Source organism: Tripterygium wilfordii, chromosome 2 (genome assembly GCF_013401445.1).
Source record: "Tripterygium wilfordii isolate XIE 37 chromosome 2, ASM1340144v1, whole genome shotgun sequence".
Lineage (NCBI taxonomy): Eukaryota > Viridiplantae > Streptophyta > Magnoliopsida > Celastrales > Celastraceae > Tripterygium > Tripterygium wilfordii.
Genome location: NC_052233.1, coordinates 10,747,300 through 10,765,940, shown reverse-complemented (window position 1 = coordinate 10,765,940; position 18,641 = coordinate 10,747,300). Strand labels below are relative to the sequence as shown.

At 40.2% G+C, this 18,641-nt stretch overlaps 2 protein-coding genes, 1 long non-coding RNA gene and 1 other non-coding gene across 4 annotated transcripts; 2 read left to right on the top strand and 2 right to left on the bottom strand.

Annotated features, from left to right (window-relative positions):
• Window positions 1-274: 274 nt before the first annotated feature.
• On the bottom strand, window positions 275-1,776 carry LOC120011223. Its single transcript, XM_038862289.1, has 2 exons — window positions 624-1,776; window positions 275-312 (listed from the first exon to the last, which is right to left on the bottom strand). Exons 1-2 carry the CDS (start codon window positions 1,774-1,776, stop codon window positions 275-277), a joined length of 1,191 nt encoding a protein of 396 aa, XP_038718217.1.
• A 356-nt stretch (window positions 1,777-2,132) lies between these two features.
• On the top strand, window positions 2,133-4,854 carry LOC119982936. Its single transcript, XR_005464533.1, has 3 exons — window positions 2,133-2,709; window positions 4,074-4,180; window positions 4,355-4,854. It is a non-coding gene; the product is annotated as an uncharacterized LOC119982936 (long non-coding RNA).
• Window positions 4,855-5,036: 182 nt separating this feature from the next.
• On the bottom strand, window positions 5,037-18,062 carry LOC120011213. Its single transcript, XM_038862280.1, has 4 exons — window positions 17,257-18,062; window positions 7,878-9,198; window positions 6,827-7,780; window positions 5,037-6,578 (listed from the first exon to the last, which is right to left on the bottom strand). Exons 1-4 carry the CDS (start codon window positions 18,060-18,062, stop codon window positions 5,037-5,039), a joined length of 4,623 nt encoding a protein of 1,540 aa, XP_038718208.1.
• Window positions 14,871-14,977, top strand: LOC119983909. Its single transcript, XR_005464787.1, has one exon. It is a non-coding gene; the product is annotated as a small nucleolar RNA R71 (small nucleolar RNA).
• Window positions 18,063-18,641: the final 579 nt, after the last annotated feature.

The following is an 18,641-nucleotide window of genomic DNA, read 5'->3' as shown; positions in this document are numbered from 1 at the left end:
AATGTCAACATGAATTAATTCAAATGGAACTTTCGTAGTAATAGAACTCAATGGAAAAGAGTTACGAGTTTGTTTGGCAAGAGGACAAATGGCACAATCATCAACTGAACAAAAATGAATATTTTTGGTAGACAAAGATATGGCCCGTAGGCTTTTGTTAGATAAATGACCTAAACGTTGGTGCCATAAATGGGATGAGTTGGAAGGTGTAATTGTTGAGGCGGAATAACACCCAGATATCCTCGCAACGTCCAAGTAATAAAGCCCATTGCGCTCAGTTCCTATCCCAATCATCTCCCCCGATCGTTGGTCCTGAACAATGCAAGACACATCAGTAAAAATTGCAGAACATAGGGATGTTTTGGCTAATTTGGCTACTGAAATTAAGTTTAATCGGAATGATGGAACACATAAAACATTATAGAGCACAAGATTATCAGAAAACCATATGGTGCCTATATGTGTTATGGGAGCAATGGCATGATTGGGCAGGTATACATGACGATTACGAATTGGTGTCTTGGTGGTCATAAGAGTGGATGAGCAGACCATGTGATCTGTAGCACCTGTATCAAAAATCCATTCCTTATGTGGAATAAGAGAGTTTGCACAAACTGTGTTACCTGAAACGTTGCTCATTGTAGTTGCCGCATTCACTTGACTAGCCATGTTTCCTACTTTGTTTTGATCAATAAGAGCAAGGAGATCATGATATTGATCTGCCGTGAGGTTGTAGGAAGGTGGTGTGCTATCAGTATTGTCTGGTTGAAAACTTACATGATAAGCCTTTGAACGAGAATGAGAGTTTGTGTTCAAATGATTACTCTTATCACCGTGAGAGTTGGCCCTCTTAAGCTTGCGGCAAATGTCGATTGTGTGACCTTTGTGTCCGCAGTAGTCACATTTTAAGTGTGCCCGACAGTTTTCAGTGGAGTGACCAGTAAGGTGGCAACGATGGCAACGGATAGTGGAGAGGTGGGACAAAGGAGCTTTCCCTGTATGATTGAACCTTTCTCTAGCGGTGAAAGCTGCTGCCTCTGGTGCTTTACCCAGACCTTGTGAGGAGATGACTCGTTGTTTTTCGTCTTGATTGACAAGAGAGAACACTTTGTTAGCAGGAGGTAGTGGATCCATGAGAAGAATTTGACCACGTGCTGCTGCATAAACCTCATTGAGTCCCATAAGGAACTTGATGGTACGTTGTGTCTGTTGGTATTGATGTAGAGTCTTGGCAATATCCCCACTACAAGGTGGTAGAGGACAAAGTGCATCTCGTTTGTCCCAGAGACTTTTGAGCTTGGTGTAGTATTCACCAATGGTCATGTTGCCTTGCAAGCAATCATGGATTTCCTGCTCAATGTGAAAAAGGTACACACTGTTGGTGGTAGAGAGTAGTTCCTTTAGTTCATTCCAGACGGCAAGAGCACTATCATTGTACATGACGCTTTGTCCGATTGCAGGGGTTACTGTGTTGAGGATCCATCCTTTGACAAGAAGATCACAACGAGTCCATTGCTTTACCTCTGCCGTGGATCCTGTGACAGGTTTGGTCACGGTTCCATCGATGAAACCGTCTTTGTTCTTGGCAATAAGGGCCATGAGCATGGCATGACTCCAAAGAGGATAGTTCTCTTGATTCAGCGATTGGGTCACCAGGATAAGACCAGGTTGGTCCGAGTGGTGAAGATAGAGAGGATCACTTGGATCATCGTGCCAATGGTTTTGCATCTTGGTTATCTCAGATTTTTCTGGGTCATTGTTGTCGGTCTTTGCCATGAGTGTGGAGGCAAGGTGGAATAATGATTTGCAGTTGATGTTGTTTTACAGGAAGGGTGAAAACCTAAGCTTCGATACCATGTAAAGAAAACAGAGAAAGAGAATTGTGTATGGTGTTGAGAAAATTGTATATTCATTTACATCTATGTTAGTGATATATATAGGAGAAGAAAGCACTAAGTCAAGCCTAAACAATGGCAAACAACTAGAAACATTGCCTAATTTATGCATGCATTTAAGGTAATGGAATCAATAATATATTCTCCTTGATATCCTCCTTGATATCCTCCTTAACATCCTCCTTAATTTCCTCTTTAATAAAGGGTAGTTCTTTCACTAGTGTAGCCAGGATCTAATCAGAATTTTTTTGATATATCTATCTATCTATACTATATATCAAAATGGGTGAGGCAAGCTTGGTTTGCCGACGCCTGTCCAGTTGTATTGTCCGGGCGAGTTGCATTTCATTTCTGTACTCGCGTGTTTTAGGGAGGTGATGTTATATTCATGTGGGTTGTATCATTTATCCAGGATTTTTTGGTAATTATATTCCAAGGCCCACTTTTGGTGCTTCACCTCACGATCAATAGTGTTGACACGTCACCGCACACGTGTTCAAGATGCACTCTCGCTTCTGCTCTTTTCCCTCTACTATTCCTTTTCTCAATTACCATCTCTCTCTGCTTCATGGGTTCACAACATGAATCTTGCTCCAAGTTCCCAATCTTCGTGCGGAGGAGGAACGGGAGGCTTCTGCGATAGCCGCCGTGGGGAAATCCTTTCAGTTTCAAAGCGAAACAACCGGCTGAGGTTGATACCATGAGCAGCACGAGTGCACCTTTGATTTCAAGACTTTTGGCCGCAATTCCAAGGGCAAATCCTTTGGTTACGGCTCAAAAAGTTGAGAGATTCTGTTCAAATCTGAATTTCTGGGTAAATTTGGTATTTCTCAAGGATTTTGCTTTGTTGGTTACTTGGTTTCGGTTTCTAACTGATCAGTAGCAAGTGGGGCAAAAGGGGGTCTTTGGTGGTCTTTTTGTTTTGTATTCGATGAGTTGATGTTGATATATGAATTAGTTGTTTTGATTCTGTTTTTGTTTTCTCATTTGGACCATGCTACTTGTTGATCTAAAAATCAACAATCAATTTGTTATCGTCGATCGATGCCTATGACAATCCTGTAAGATCAAAGTAGAGGTCGACCGTCAAGCTTGGCACCGGTGTGGTGTCGGCCGGGGAAGCTCCGACGGTCAAGTCAGTTGATGGTGAAGAGAGTATGTAGTGAGAGAAGTGAAGCTTTTAGAGAGAGGGAAGAGATACCTCAGGTTGTAGAGATGCAAATGAGGAGAGACCCTCCTATATTTATAGTGCTCTGGTCACATGATCAGCACATGTCAATAGAATAAATGGGCCTTGGGCTTTGATTGGGCCCAAGGACTTAGATAAGATCTTTTAGTATTGTGGGCCTTGAGCCTTTGTAGAATAGATGGACCCTTTTGTGGGCTCATATGACTGGACTCTCGTGAGTCAATATGTTGACCGGGCATTAGTGGACCTCTTGGTTGACTGGACTTCAATGGACCCATTTGGCCGATCGGGCTTCAATGAGCCCTTTTCGTATATATTTTCATGTAGACAGTTTTTGGTCCAAACACTACTGCAGAATTGGCATGACTATCTCATGGTTTCCACTAAAACATGATTCCCGTTTGCGTAGGTGATGAGAAATTAATTTTATAGTTGTACATGGTTACAAACTTGGGAAAAGAAGTGATGGAAACAAGAAAAAAGAGACACGCAGGTAAGTGGAAATTTATAGAGAGGAAAAGAATACAAAGGAATAAAAAAGGGGATGGGAGAGGGGCTGAGAAAGAAAAAAGTGGGGGGAAGCTGGGGTGAGAGATTCAATTAAAAAAAAGGGAAGGTAACAAGCAAAAAGAAAGAAGTTAAGTAGAAAATTTTATAGGGACAAAAAACATAGAGGAACAAGAAGGGGAAGGGGGAGAGAGTGGGATGGAGAGATCAAATTATAGAAAAAAGAAGGAAGTAGATGAAAAGGAGGAGAGGAAACAAAATAGATAGACATAGAGGTTAAAGTAGAAATTGAAGGCAGAGGTATAAAACAAAGGAAGTACTCACGTGTTTGGGGAAGAGACATGCCTTCAGGAATGTTAAAGAAAAAATCTTCCAATATGGATGCTTTTTGTGGCTTTAGTTTGTCGGATGTTTTTTTATTAGTTGGAATCCGAAGATCTATATATTTAGGGGGTCTAAATCTGGTCTTTCTGTTTTTCCAGGTGCCTTTACAAGGCTTCAGTGCACTTCAAAGAATTTTGGGTTCGCACAAGTTTCAGATACACAAGGCATATAGCAGCCATGATCACTTGCCATATGCACATACTTGGTAATTTACATATTGTAGTCATACGTGAGTTTATATGAGTTGCACACTTGCATGTTTTATTATGCTTGATTGCTTGCTTTAATACCTGTCAAAAGTCGACCATCTCCTTCGATTTTAAATACTGCATATTGGCATACGAAAAAATTGCTGATTTTGATTAATTAATGCTTGCAGATTCAATCATTTGGATTTACCTGAGTATCCCTCCAAGGAATTTCTAGAGGAGAAACTTTTGGTTGCAATTCATGAAGGCAATGAAGGATTGGGATTTGGTTGAGTATTAGGAATGGGGATTATGTAGATAATGTCATATGTGAGACAAGTTGTAAGTAATGGGAAAAGAGCTCTGGTATAAGGTTTGATCCTGGGAAGCTGAGTTGATGCATGTTAACATACTTGGTGATTTAATGGTTAGTATATTGTTGTCCTGCTATTTGTCTTTTTTGGTATTGATCATGGATAATGGTGAGAGAGGAATATTGGATAGCATGCAGGGAAAAAGAAGAAACTGCCTCAAAAGTTGGTGAACAGTCATGGTAGAGGGGTCCAGGAAGTCAAGATTGTTTTTTGTCGCACCCATCTGATTTGTTTTCCTTTGAATTTTTGTGCATTTCAAATTATGCAGAAATTAAGATGAATTTTTATGTGAATGATATATAGAGAAATGGTTTGCCATCTTTTTTTTTTTTTTTGAAAAGGTCAAAAGATCTAATATATATTTCAGAACTCACCACGTGAGTAAAAGAAATGGAGACCATCAAAGGTACTCGGGCCATCATAATGATGGAATACAACCAAAATAAGAAAGTTGGACAAAACATATAATAATAAGACATAAATCAGCTTATAAGACGCCTTATACTAATTCTCCTCCTCCTTGCATATCTCTTTCCCAAGCTAGCTTCTCTGCATAAACAATATTCACAACCGAGCTAGGAACTTCCTCAATCCAGACCTGCATGTCTTGGACGAGGAGCGCATGTTTGGCCATGGAATGAGCAGCCAAATTTGCTGTACGTCGCACAAAGACAACCTTCCAACTCATGAAATAGCCTAGCAATCTCTTGATTTCCTCTATCACTTTACTCCATACAGCACGGGTTGGAACACTCCCATTAATTGCATTAACAATGACAGCAGAATCACCTTCAAATATCAACTCAGTAAAGCCCAACTCAGAAGACAATTTCACTGCTTGTAAACAAGCCAAAGCTTCAGCCAAGGTCGGGTCTAGTATAGTAGATCTCACCAATGCACAACTAGCCAAAACGTCTCCATATTCATCTCTAAATACAATACCCATACCTGTACGATTAGTTTGAGTATGTATAGCAGCATCCCAATTAGATTTAACGACATTCCTAGGAGGACCTCGCCAAAACTCTAGTATCCGTTGATTATTCTCCGAAATTCCGCCAGGTTGAGGGACTTCCAAGCTTTGTTTAGCTTTAATAAAATCATCAGCTGTATGAATGCCTCTCAAGGCTATCTGTGTAGGATGCATAAAATTCCCTTCATGTACAAACTTATTTCTCCTTAACCAGATCATCCGCATTGTGATTGCCAAAGTAGATACTTCTTGAATAGAAAGAACACACCTTATATCATTCCAAAACTGCCCAAAGGACCCATTGAAGTACGAATTCAGCTTTTGTAATTTTCGGAGACTAACACAAAATACATCTCGTGCCGAAGGGCATTCCCAAAGTGCATGGAGTGTTGTTTCATTATTCTGCTTACACAATGGACAAACCGGGTTATCAAGAATATGCCTATGATGTAACAAAGAATTAGTAGGCAATATTTCATGGACTGCACTCCAAAGAAAAACCCTCGTGGAAGGAGGGACATTCAAGGACCATATATGAGTCCAAACCGTAGTACAAGGATTAGCTATTGGCTCCGAACAAGAAGCAGATGGTCTTTCTCTTATTTCAATCGCACGGTAATATCCACTTCTCACTGTGTATGAACCATTGGATGTCCCATTCCAATATACTGAATCACTAACATAAGGAGACCCAATTGGTTGTTTCAATATCATGCTTGCTGTTTCCACCTCAAACAATTCCTCTAATAGTCTAACATTCCACCACCCAATTGACCAATCTATAAGAGTATCCACCATAGCTGTCCTGGGAATGCCTAACTCTTCTATATTAACATTATATATAACTGGTTCCGGCAACCAATTATTCCCCCAAATATGTACTGTTGCTCCATTCCCTATCCTCCACCTCAATCCATCTTCTATCAAATATCGTACATTCAAGAAGCTTGTCCACAAGTAAGAAGCATTTCTCTTCTTCTCCACCTTAAGGAAATCAGTGTTCGGAAAATATTTGGCTTTCAATACACGACTGGATAACGAGGTTGGGTTTATAATGATTCTCCAACACTGTTTCGCAAGTAATGCATCATTGAACGCCTCAATATTTCTAAAACCCATCCCTCCATTTTTCTTTGATTCACAGAGTTTAGACCAAGAAAGCCAAGCTTTATAAGTACTTTTAGAATTATCACCCCACCACACCTTACGTAGGATTTGATCCATCTCGGTACAAAGACTCTTAGGAAATTGAAATAATTGCATTGCATACGTGGGTATAGCTTGTAACACAGATTTAATAAAACTTCTTTACCTGCCTTGGATAAGTTTCTATGTGACCAACCCATGACCTTCTTCCTCATTTTATCTAAGATATAAAGAAATGCCGACTTCCGTGATCTTCCAACGATTGCCGGCAACCCCAAATATCTATCATAATTTTTTGCCTCCACAGCCCCAATCATAGAAATCATCCGTGCTTTCTGTAAAGGAGAAGCAAATCGGCTGAAAAAAATACTGGTCTTGCTGTAGTTGATCATTTGACCCGAGACTCTTCCATACTCAGTTAGAATACTGAAAATGCACTCCCAATCCTCGTCTTTGACACGGCAAAAAATAAGGCTATCATCGGCAAAAACCAGGTGAGAAACACGTAGCCTGCCTCTACCAAATGGGAATCCACGAAAAGTATGAGCAGCATGCGCAGCATTTAAATTACTACTCAAGGCTTCTGTGCATAAGACAAAAAGAAGAGGAGAGAGTGGATCACCCTGCCTAATACCTCTTGTTAGGATAATCAAGTCCGTAGTAGAACCATTGACAAGGACTCTGTATGTCACCGAACTGATACATTGCATAATCCACTTCTGCCATTCATCAGAAAAGCCTAAACGAACCATAATCTCTTGTACAAAATGCCAATCCACCCTGTCATAAGCTTTACTCATATCGAGTTTCACCGCCATGTAACTTGTTCTACTCCGGGCTAATAAACTCATGGAATGCAACGCCTCATAGGCCACAATGACGTTATCTGTAATTAGCCTGTCTCTGATAAAAGCAGACTGATTACCTCGCACACATTTATGTAATATAAGTCCCAATCTGTTAGCCAAGATTTTTGAGATAATTTTGTATGATACATTACATAAACTGATGGGGCGAAATTCAGTTACCTTGAGTGCTTCTTTTGTTTTGGGAATCAAAGCAATATGAGTAAGGTTGACATCAGACTCCATAACTCCAGAAGAAAAAAAATTCAAGCACAGCTTCTATCACACATTCACCCACTGTATCCCAATGGCTATGATAAAATCCAGCCGAAAAACCATCCGGGCCTGGAGCTTTTTGATTACTTATACTACGTACAGCATCCCACACATCCTCTCTAGTAACCATTCTACATAAATCTTCATTCATCTCCGTATCAACCACCTTTGTTACTGGATCCAGAAAAGAGTAATCCTGCACTTCATTACCTGCCGAGAACAAATTGGAAAAATATTCATGAAATGCTTCAACGACACCCACCTCTGTACTCCTCAAACCCCCATCCTCATCAACTATCTGATCAATTCGCTTCAAATTCTGTCTTATTTTCATACTAGTATGGAAAAAACTGGTATTTTGATCGCCAGCTTGTAACCAATGTTGCTTACTCTGATTTTTGAGCACCTCTTCTTCTTGCTCACGCAATTCATTTAACTGCTGTCTTACTACCGATATCTCCTCTTGTTTACCAGCATCCTCATTAGCAACTAGTGAATCCAATCTTCTCTTCAGGACTTTTTCTGTGTTGCTATATTTTTGTCTCTCCTTAACCATCCATTGCTGAATTTTTGGGCCACATTGTTGAAGGTTATTCTGCAGACTTTTCAAAGCCATATGACCACCCTCCCTACCAGGTCTACGTACCCATTGTTGTCTCACCAATTGCTTGCACATTTCCTTGGCTCCTAAGTTCGGCTCGTAACGGAATCGCTTAGTATGGGCACCTCTTCGTAATACTCGATCATCCCAACATACATATTGACAGCTGTGATCAGATGATATAGTATTAATGTACTCAACTTGGTAGCTACCCCACTTCACTAACCAATCCACAGAAGCCAAAGATCGATCCAATCGTTCCTTAATAAAAGACTCAGGGCACCCTCGCCTATTACTCCATGTATATTTATTCCCCCTGAACCCCAAGTCTAACAAGTTACAATCTGCTAATGCATTATTAAAATCATCCATCAATGAACCACATCTGACACTACCCCCAACTTTCTCTCCACCATTTGAAATGGCATTAAAATCTCCTACACATAACCAAGGAGATTGTATCGAACCAGAAAGAAAACGTAACAAATCCCATGAAAATTTCCTCTGTGACGCCTCAGGATGACCATAAAAGCAGGTTAAATTCCATGAAAAAACATCAGACCCTTCCTTAATTTCAACATGAATGTGCCAAGTAGAATAAGAAAGCACTGAAATATCCACCTCTTCCTTCCATAGTAACATCAAACCACCCCTAGAACCTATTGAATCCACTGCCAAACCATGTTTGAAGTGGAGTTTATTGCGAACAAAATCAATTTTAGAAGAATGTAGTTTTGTCTCTATTAAGAAACAAATGCGTGGGGACTTTATTCTAACCAAATGGCCAAGTTCACGGATTGTAGATCGGTTCCCAAGCCCTCTACAATTCCAGGCTAGAAGACTCATTGAAATAATACACTGCTTCTTATTCTCCCCTATCTCCACTTCCGCCAATCTTTTCCCATTGCCTTTACTTCTTCCCACATTATCTTCGACAATTGTTGGGTCTAAATTAACCTTACTAGCAAGTGTACTAGTCGGCGACTACAGCACAATGATAAGCAAGGGTCGAATCCACAGGGACAGTGTTATATCTAATCCAAATGTATATTTGTATGTACGTATGGACAATGCAAACAAAAGTAAAGTTCAACTCAAGATTGTTTGGTTTGGTAATTAAACTAAAACAAGCAAAGAGCAAAGTGTTTTTGGTATTTTCTTAGAATAAGGATGCAACTAATGCAAATGAGATGATTTAACGAATATGAGATGAACACCAAGGCTTCGGAATCCCCCTTGGGAAATGACTTGCAATGACACAAATTCACACACATATTTGCTAATTCGGGCATAACGAATCCGTACCTAAGTCGGTTTTAGCGCACTTAAGCCGAATCTCCCTAAAATCGATTACTAGCCATCTTATTGGTCTAGGTCGGATATTCCTAAATACATTCTAGCCATCCTATTGGTCTAAACATGCATAGGAATTCATGAAGTTCTATGGAGATTAGGATTCATACAAATTGTCACCTAATTAAAGGGAGACACATTCATAATCAAGTGTTTCAAGAAGCATAATCTACTTGACATATTATTGTCTAAGCAAATTCTCCAAACAATTTCATCCAAAAAACCTATGTGTTGGCCAAACACCACAAGCATGAAGAAATTGCAATCAAACATAGAAACACAAGATTTATACCCAAATCAACTCATATATATGTAAATCAAGTCATAAACAAAGTCATCAAACCCAAGGCTTCAACCTAGCCTTGGCACAAGAGATTTAGTTACACATAATGAGAGAAAAACACAAAAGGAGAGATGAGAAAATCATGAATAAACCCAATTAGTTGAGTAGATCCAAGTTGAGCTGAAGAATCTCTCCTCCTAGCTCCAAGAGTCGCCTCCCCCTCTGCTTTCGCTCCCCAGAAATTCTATTCTCGGTCTAAAAAACTCCCGCAGCTCGGACAAATTGCGACTTAAAAGACCCCATAAAATTGCTTTTTGCGCCTAGGCGCGTTGTTTTCACGCCTAGGCGCACCACGCCTAGGCACACGCCTAGGCGCAATCCTAGGCGTGCACAACTTCAAATTCAAGTCCAACTCTCTGAACTGGGCGTGCAGAAGTGATCCTGGGCGTGCACAATTTGTGCGCCTAGGCGCGCCACGCCTAGGCGCACGTCTAGGCGCGTTACCCCTAGGCACATGATTCAAATGACCATAACTTCTCCATATGACCTCCGATTTGCATGATTTTAGATTCTACGGAAAGCTTGAGATGTCTAGTTTCCAATGCCTTTTGTTGCGCTCGATTCCAATAACGTGACAGAAAGTTATGACTATTTGAACACACGAAGGTCGGTGGACATTTTCTTCAATTCAGCCCTTTTTTCGTCGCTTTTCATCCAAACCGCAATCAACCTATCAAAATACAAATCAACACATAAATACACTCATTATTTATCAAAAGAAAGCTTAAGAGGGGGATATTTCTACCAAAAACAATAGGTATTATCATACCTATCAAACACCCCACACTTAAACCTTACTTGTCCTCAAGTAAAACTAAACAAAGTACATCTACCAACTAACATCCTAACTCACTAACGCAGGAATCGCGATTGCATTTAGCATATGCAACAAGCCGTTAAACCCCTAGGTGTCCCTAGTGGAGGAGTTTTGTCTCCTGAGGGCTTACAAGAACGACACGCATAAACGTTTCAAGATAACTCAAATCAAACATATGGGAGGGAAATCACTAGAATCGAAACAATATACATCAATGCCATGCAATCAAAAAGATGTGGAGACCCCACACTTCATCCAAACATATACTCAATGAAGATTATCCGTCTACTCAATCACTTCGTCTACATTAAGTGCGTGCAAAGAAGAAATGTATAATTATTTGGCTTCCAAGCGTTCATAGGCGCCAAACATAGTCACATTTCAAGAATTCCAAGAACAATCAAGTAGTAATACCAAGGCACTTTTATTTATATACATACTTCTCTTCTTCTTCTTCTTCTCTTTTTTTTTTTTATTTTTTATTTTTTATTTTTTTTTATTTTCATCTTACTAGGACTGTGCAATGCTCACTCCTTTAAGCTTTCTAGTCAACCCATGTAACGAGTTCTCAACCAATGACTCCCAACCAGTTGGTTTAGGGCATTATGTGATAAAGCACGCCTCGGATCAATCACTCGAGTTGAAAAGGCTTCGAAGTTAAGCTAACCTAGTATGTTCATCATGATTGCCTCACCTTTTTACACGAAACTCGAGTTGGTTAGACAAGAGCCCCGGTTACTCAGCAACAACACATGAGCGGAACATGCTTTTGATCATCATCATTTTTTTTTTAACATGCATATAATTAACTAGTGCCAAGAATACCACTAACATGGTGTTCTAGATCATCTTAGAGAAAGTCCACATCCAACATCTATTCACCCAAGTCATACCCCACAAGCACACATTCTCGTGCAGGTGAATTACAATGATTATGCAATAGAGTAGACGTCAAGCATATCGAAGGATATGATGGGTTCCACAAACCAAGATCAGCTGCATTTCAGTATAACACTCAATTCAATAGCAAACTCCCATAAATATGCAAGATTCAAGCACTGAATTTTTTTTTCAAATATATATTTTTTTTTTCAAATTCAACTAGTACAAAAATCATGTAAAATTTCGCACAAGAAAATCCATACGCAGTCCACCACCCCACACTTTAAAGAATGCATTGTCCTCAATGCAAAACATAACAATGTAATAATGCATTAAAAAGAGGACAAGTTGAAAAAATACAACCTGGGGTTAGAGTCATGTATCGAGTGGACTGGGGTACTGGCCTAGCCACAATTCTTCAATGTCTTCATGAACCCTTTCTTGCCTATGAACCTTTTTTTTTTTTTTTTTTTTTTTTTAATACCCACACGCCTAGGCGTGCACAATACTCGCCTAGGCGTGGTCCGGCTGTAAACATAATGCCCAGAAATTTAAACTTTCCTGCAGCCAGATTTCTTGTAAACACACACGCCTAGGCGTGTATAAGGTGCGCCTAGGCGTGTATAAGGTGCGCCTAGGCGTGCACAATACGCGCCTAGGCGTGCACAATAAGCGCCTAGGCGTGGTCTGGCTGTAAACATAATGCCCAGAAATTTAAACTTTCCTGCAGCCAGATTCCAACACATTCAAACTAACATCCACACAAGATTTTGTCAATAAAAATGGAATAATGAAGAACAAAAGGATATACTTCATTGGGTTGCCTCCTAAGTAGCGCTAAGTTTAATGTCTTCAGCCAGACGTAGTTGTACCTACAAAATCAACCATGTATGCATCAACACTTAATAATTTAAGCAAACTCTCACCCCAAACTTTAAGAACATGCATGGTCATCAAGGCAAATAAATAAAGGGAGGGAGAAAGCTTAAACACAACACTTGTTTTAGATAAGGAGAGAGACAACCTGATTTGGAGAAATCACCACAAGCCTCAACACCTTCACAACAATTCTTGGGAAACAAATCAAGGAGGATGGTGCACAAGATACTTTCCATTCAGAATCCCCGAAACATTTGGCCCACAGAATTCAAGTTGGCGAGCCACAAATTTCCACCCTTTTTCTATCTTAGAATTCGTTATCGTGAAAGTACCATGGATAGACAATTTCAATGTCTCAAAAGGAGCACACGCTTTACCTCTCAACATTGTTTTGGACCGTGCCTTTTTCAACTTCCTTGCTCTTGTCCGCACGCCTTTCAAAGTTTGAGATAGCTTGCTAGTAACAAGGGAAGTAGCCACGAGCTCGTTGGATATTGGCGATGATGGGGTCTTTTTGCCTTCATTGCTATCACCATCCACATATTCAACAACCTCATCACTTGAAGCCGTTTTTGTCAATAAATTCACTCTCTCATGGCCTACCATATCAACATGAAGGCATTCTCTAATGACATCCGGACTCTTCATAGCCTTAAAAATTTTGAACTCAATGGTCTTGTCAAAGACTGTCATTGTGAGCATGCCCTTTTCCACATCTATAATGGTTTTTGTGGTAGCCATAAAACCGCGGCCTAGAATGAGTGGTACATCTCTTGTCTGATTAGGTTCACCCTCCATATCAAGCACCAGAAAATCCACGGGAATAACAAACTCACCCACCTTTACTAAAACATCTTCAACTAACCCAAAAGGATGCACTAAAGAACGATCCGCTAATTGGAGAGTGACTGATGTTGGTTTCAACTCACCGATCTTCAATGTAGTGTAAACAGAATAAGGCATGATATTCACACTTGCACCAAGATCCATCAAGGCCTTTTCAATTTCTTTCTCTCCAATAATACAAGGAATGGTAAAGCTACCCGGATCTTTTAATTTGGGTGGGAGCTTCTTTTGTAAAATAGCACTTGTCTCTTCGGAGAGAAATACTTCTTCATGATCACCAATCTTTCTTTTGTTAGTGCACAACTCCTTCAAAAATTTTGCATATGCGGGAATAGATTTAATTGCCTCAATGAGTGGAATATTAATCTCCACCTTCTTCAAAACTTCAAAAATATCCCGATTATACTTGCTTTTCTTAGCCGGTGCAAGACGAGATGGAAAAGGCACTTTTGGAACATACTCTTCTACTTCCGACTTTTCCTTCTCAACATGAGGTATTTTGGAAACACTTGGCTCCACCGCTATAGGTTCATCATGATTCTCACCTTCAAGCTTTTTATACTCAATCTTGTTATCCACGTTTTTCCCACTTCGCAAAACAGTAATAGCATTAGCATCTTCATATTGCTTAGGATTTACCTCAGGTTGACTCGGCAGCTTTCCTGGCTGTCTTTCACTCAAGGCATGAGCAAGTTGTCCTACTTGCATTTCAAGCTTTGCGATAGATTGAGTATTACTGGAAACAGTTTGTTGCAACTGAGTCATTGACTTGCTCATCTCTGCTTGTGAATGTTGCATTGAGACTTGTGATTGAGCAAGTTGGGAAATAAGGTCCTCCATAGTAGACTTCCTTGCATCTTGAGAAGGTGGTTCGTGTCGTGGAGCTTGCCAAGGTCTAGGCCCTTGATTGAAATTCTGGGGTGAAGCATAGGAGAAATTGGGGTGATTCTTCCATCCTGGGTTATATGTGTGAGAAAACGGATCATTCTGCTGCCTATGAAAAGGTTGAATAGCATTAACTTCAGCTTCAGGAAATGTCCCACTTCTAGAACATACATGAGTAGGATGATCGGTGCCTCCACAAATGCCGCAAGGATCCAAATTTCTGCTCAGCAAAGTCACTACCGCATCCAATTTCCTAGCCACAGATGCCATCTCTGTATTTGAACCACTAGCCTCATAAACCATGTGTCTAGGAGCATCAAGATCACGATTATCCCATTGTGAGGAATTTGCTACCACAGTCTCAATAATTTCATTGGCTTCAATCGGTTCCTTAGCCATAATATTTCCTCCAGCAGCTGCATCTAACCTATGTCGGCATTCATCAGCCAGATGTTGGTAAAAGTATGATATAATCTGCCATGGCAAGAATTGATGATGTGGGCAACCAATCAATAAAGTTTTATATCGCTCCCAAGCCTTAAAAAGTGGTTCTCCCTTGTTCTGCCTGAAATGGAAAATCTGATCCCTAAGCCTCTGTGTCCTTGACTGAGTATAGAACTTCTGAATAAACTTAGCAGAAAGTTGATCCCAAGAAGTGATAGAATTTGGTGGCAAAGTCTTGAACCAGATCTTAGCACTTTCCTTAAGAGAAAAAGGAAATAGCTTCAACCGTATGAACTCTTCAGATATGCCTTGAATTTTTTGAGTGCCACAAATCTCCAGAAAATTATCAATGTGATCACTAGCATCTTGATTTTCCGCTCCTGAGAATGATGGGAGCATGTTAATCACATGACATTTAAGCTCATAAGATAGATTTGGCGGAATGGTTGGTAATATGATGCAAGATTGTCTAGTAGAGAATTGTGGCATAGAGTAGTCCATGATGGTGACAGGAGCATTTGCATTGTTGGCATTATTGCCAACTTCCTCACGATTTTCAGCCATGCTCTCCTGTTCAGAATGTTCTCCCAAAATGTTGTCACTAGATGAACTAGAGCTGGATGTAGGAGAGATAGAACGAGTGGAAGATTTCTCCTCAAGAAAATCCTTCTCTCTCTTGTTCCTTCGTGTACGTTCCAAGTCTAGATCAACAGGAAGAATTTCTGTATCTTGAGAACGCCTTCCTTGCATGAACTACAAACAAGAAAGAATAGTATAAGGATCACTAATTGTCAAATAAGTAAAAACTAAACTAAGTATGTAAGTATCTATGTATATAAACAAGAATGGATCAACTATAAGCAACCGTCCCCGGCAACGGCGCCATAAACTTGTTGGGTCTAAATTAACCTTACTAGCAAGTGTACTAGTCGGCGACTACAGCACAATGATAAGCAAGGGTCGAATCCACAGGGACAGTGTTATATCTAATCCAAATGTATATTTGTATGTACGTATGGACAATGCAAACAAAAGTAAAGTTCAACTCAAGATTGTTTGGTTTGGTAATTAAACTAAAACAAGCAAAGAGCAAAGTGTTTTTGGTATTTTCTTAGAATAAGGATGCAACTAATGCAAATGAGATGATTTAACGAATATGAGATGAACACCAAGGCTTCGGAATCCCCCTTGGGAAATGACTTGCAATGACACAAATTCACACACATATTTGCTAATTCGGGCATAACGAATCCGTACCTAAGTCGGTTTTAGCGCACTTAAGCCGAATCTCCCTAAAATCGATTACTAGCCATCTTATTGGTCTAGGTCGGATATTCCTAAATACATTCTAGCCATCCTATTGGTCTAAACATGCATAGGAATTCATGAAGTTCTATGGAGATTAGGATTCATACAAATTGTCACCTAATTAAAGGGAGACACATTCATAATCAAGTGTTTCAAGAAGCATAATCTACTTGACATATTATTGTCTAAGCAAATTCTCCAAACAATTTCATCCAAAAAACCTAGGTGTTGGCCAAACACCACAAGCATGAAGAAATTGCAATCAAACATAGAAACACAAGATTTATACACAAATCAACTCATATATATGTAAATCAAGTCATAAACAAAGTCATCAAACCCAAGGCTTCAACCTAGCCTTGGCACAAGAGATTTAGTTACACATAATGAGAGAAAAACACAAAAGGAGAGATGAGAAAATCATGAATAAACCCAATTAGTTGAGTAGATCCAAGTTGAGCTGAAGAATCTCTCCTCCTAGCTCCAAGAGTCGCCTCCCCCTCTGCTTTCGCTCCCCAGAAATTCTATTCTCGGTCTAAAAAACTCCCGCAGCTCGGACAAATTGCGACTTAAAAGACCCCATAAAATTGCTTTTTGCGCCTAGGCGCGTTGTTTTCACGCCTAGACGCACCACGCCTAGGCACACGCCTAGGCGCACGCCTAGGCGCAATCCTAGGCGTGCACAACTTCAAATTCAAGTCCAACTCTCTGAACTGGGCGTGCAGAAGTGATCCTGGGCGTGCACAATTTGTGCGCCTAGGCGCGCCACGCCTAGGCGCACGTCTAGGCGCGTTACCCCTAGGCACATGATTCAAATGACCATAACTTCTCCATATGACCTCTGATTTGCATGATTTTAGATTCTACGGAAAGCTTGAGATGTCTAGTTTTCAATGCCTTTTGTTGCGCTCGATTCCAATAACGTGACAGAAAGTTATGACTATTTGAACACACGAAGGTCGGTGGACATTTTCTTCAATTCAGCCCTTTTTTCGTCGCTTTTCATCCAAACCGCAATCAACCTATCAAAATACAAATCAACACATAAATACACTCATTATTTATCAAAAGAAAGCTTAAGAGGGGGATATTTCTACCAAAAACAATAGGTATTATCATACCTATCAACAATCTCCATAGTTTGAGCAGTATTTTCTCCAATGGCCCGTGCTCTCCTCTTCCAACTAGTTTTCTGGCATTTTTTTTCTGTAGTATGGACATCTCGAGAAATCATAGCTTGCACCACTTTCTCATTCGCCTTTGTGGACTTGTCCATAACATCCATGGACTTATTACCATGGGCCCCCAATGGGCCCTCTTCATAATCTACAATTAAAAAGGGATCAACATTAGGGGTAATTAACCCTTGATTTGCTGTAACCGATTTATTTGCACATTCCTCAAAAATAGCCACCTTTTCAACTCCGTGATTTGCTGATGATAACTCCTCAAAAGCAGTTCCCACCTTATCTGGCTCCCGTGATTGACTCCCATCAGCACTTTGACTCTTTTGATTGCCTTCCTCCGGTTTCCACCGATCACCGGACGTAAAAGACCGCCGCCGATTCTCATTACTGTTCATACTTGGTTGCCTCCTTGTAAAACTTGGTGCCCGCATCCAATTCCCATACTCCCATTGATCTTCATCTTCATGTAGACGACTAGAAGACACCACCGGACATCCACCTTTTTCATGTGTTATACGCCCACACTTATAGCAGAACTTTGGAAGGAATTCATACAAAAAACCCACTGTCACAGAACGATCCGGCAGATCTAACTTTTTTCCCCTAGGAAGAGGATTATATAGAGGAATCAAAACCCTAATACGCAAATACGGTCCCCATCCTAGTCCATCCTTTTGAGTATCAATATCCATACAGACACCAATTGAATTGCCAATAAGCTTCCCAACTCTCTCCGTCATTGCCGCCAAAGGTAGATTATGTACTTGCACCCAAAACACCTTTGAAACAAAAGGGATCTCCCGCACCGGAACTATACTCTACATCTCCTGTAGGACCAATAAATGTCGATCGAATAACCAAGGCCTCCCCTCCATAATTTTTAACTTGTCCTTTGCATTATCAAAGACGATTGCAAACAGATTGCCCCCAAGATCCTTAAACTTAGGATGCTGACGTAATTTCCATATACTTTTCATAGTATTGGAAAGTACTTCTCCAGTAATACTTCGTTCATGAAAAAGTTTCCCTAATAGACTCAACTCTCCCTTTGTTGATGAGGATTCCAGATCTTCTCTTCCGAGATGCAACCCCTGCTCTTCCACTCCTGTAAGGTTTAACTTCTTCCACTTATCTGTAAGATCCTCCATAAGGAAAATCACAGATTATCCTTATTGCCACACAATAAGAACTCCCCTTACACTCTATCGAAGAAGAAAGAGAAAACTCTTTCGGTCGAGAGAGAAAGACTTTTCAATTCTAACTTTCTTGGTAAATTGTATACAGTGAAGGCACTGAAAGAGATGAGACGACGATTGACA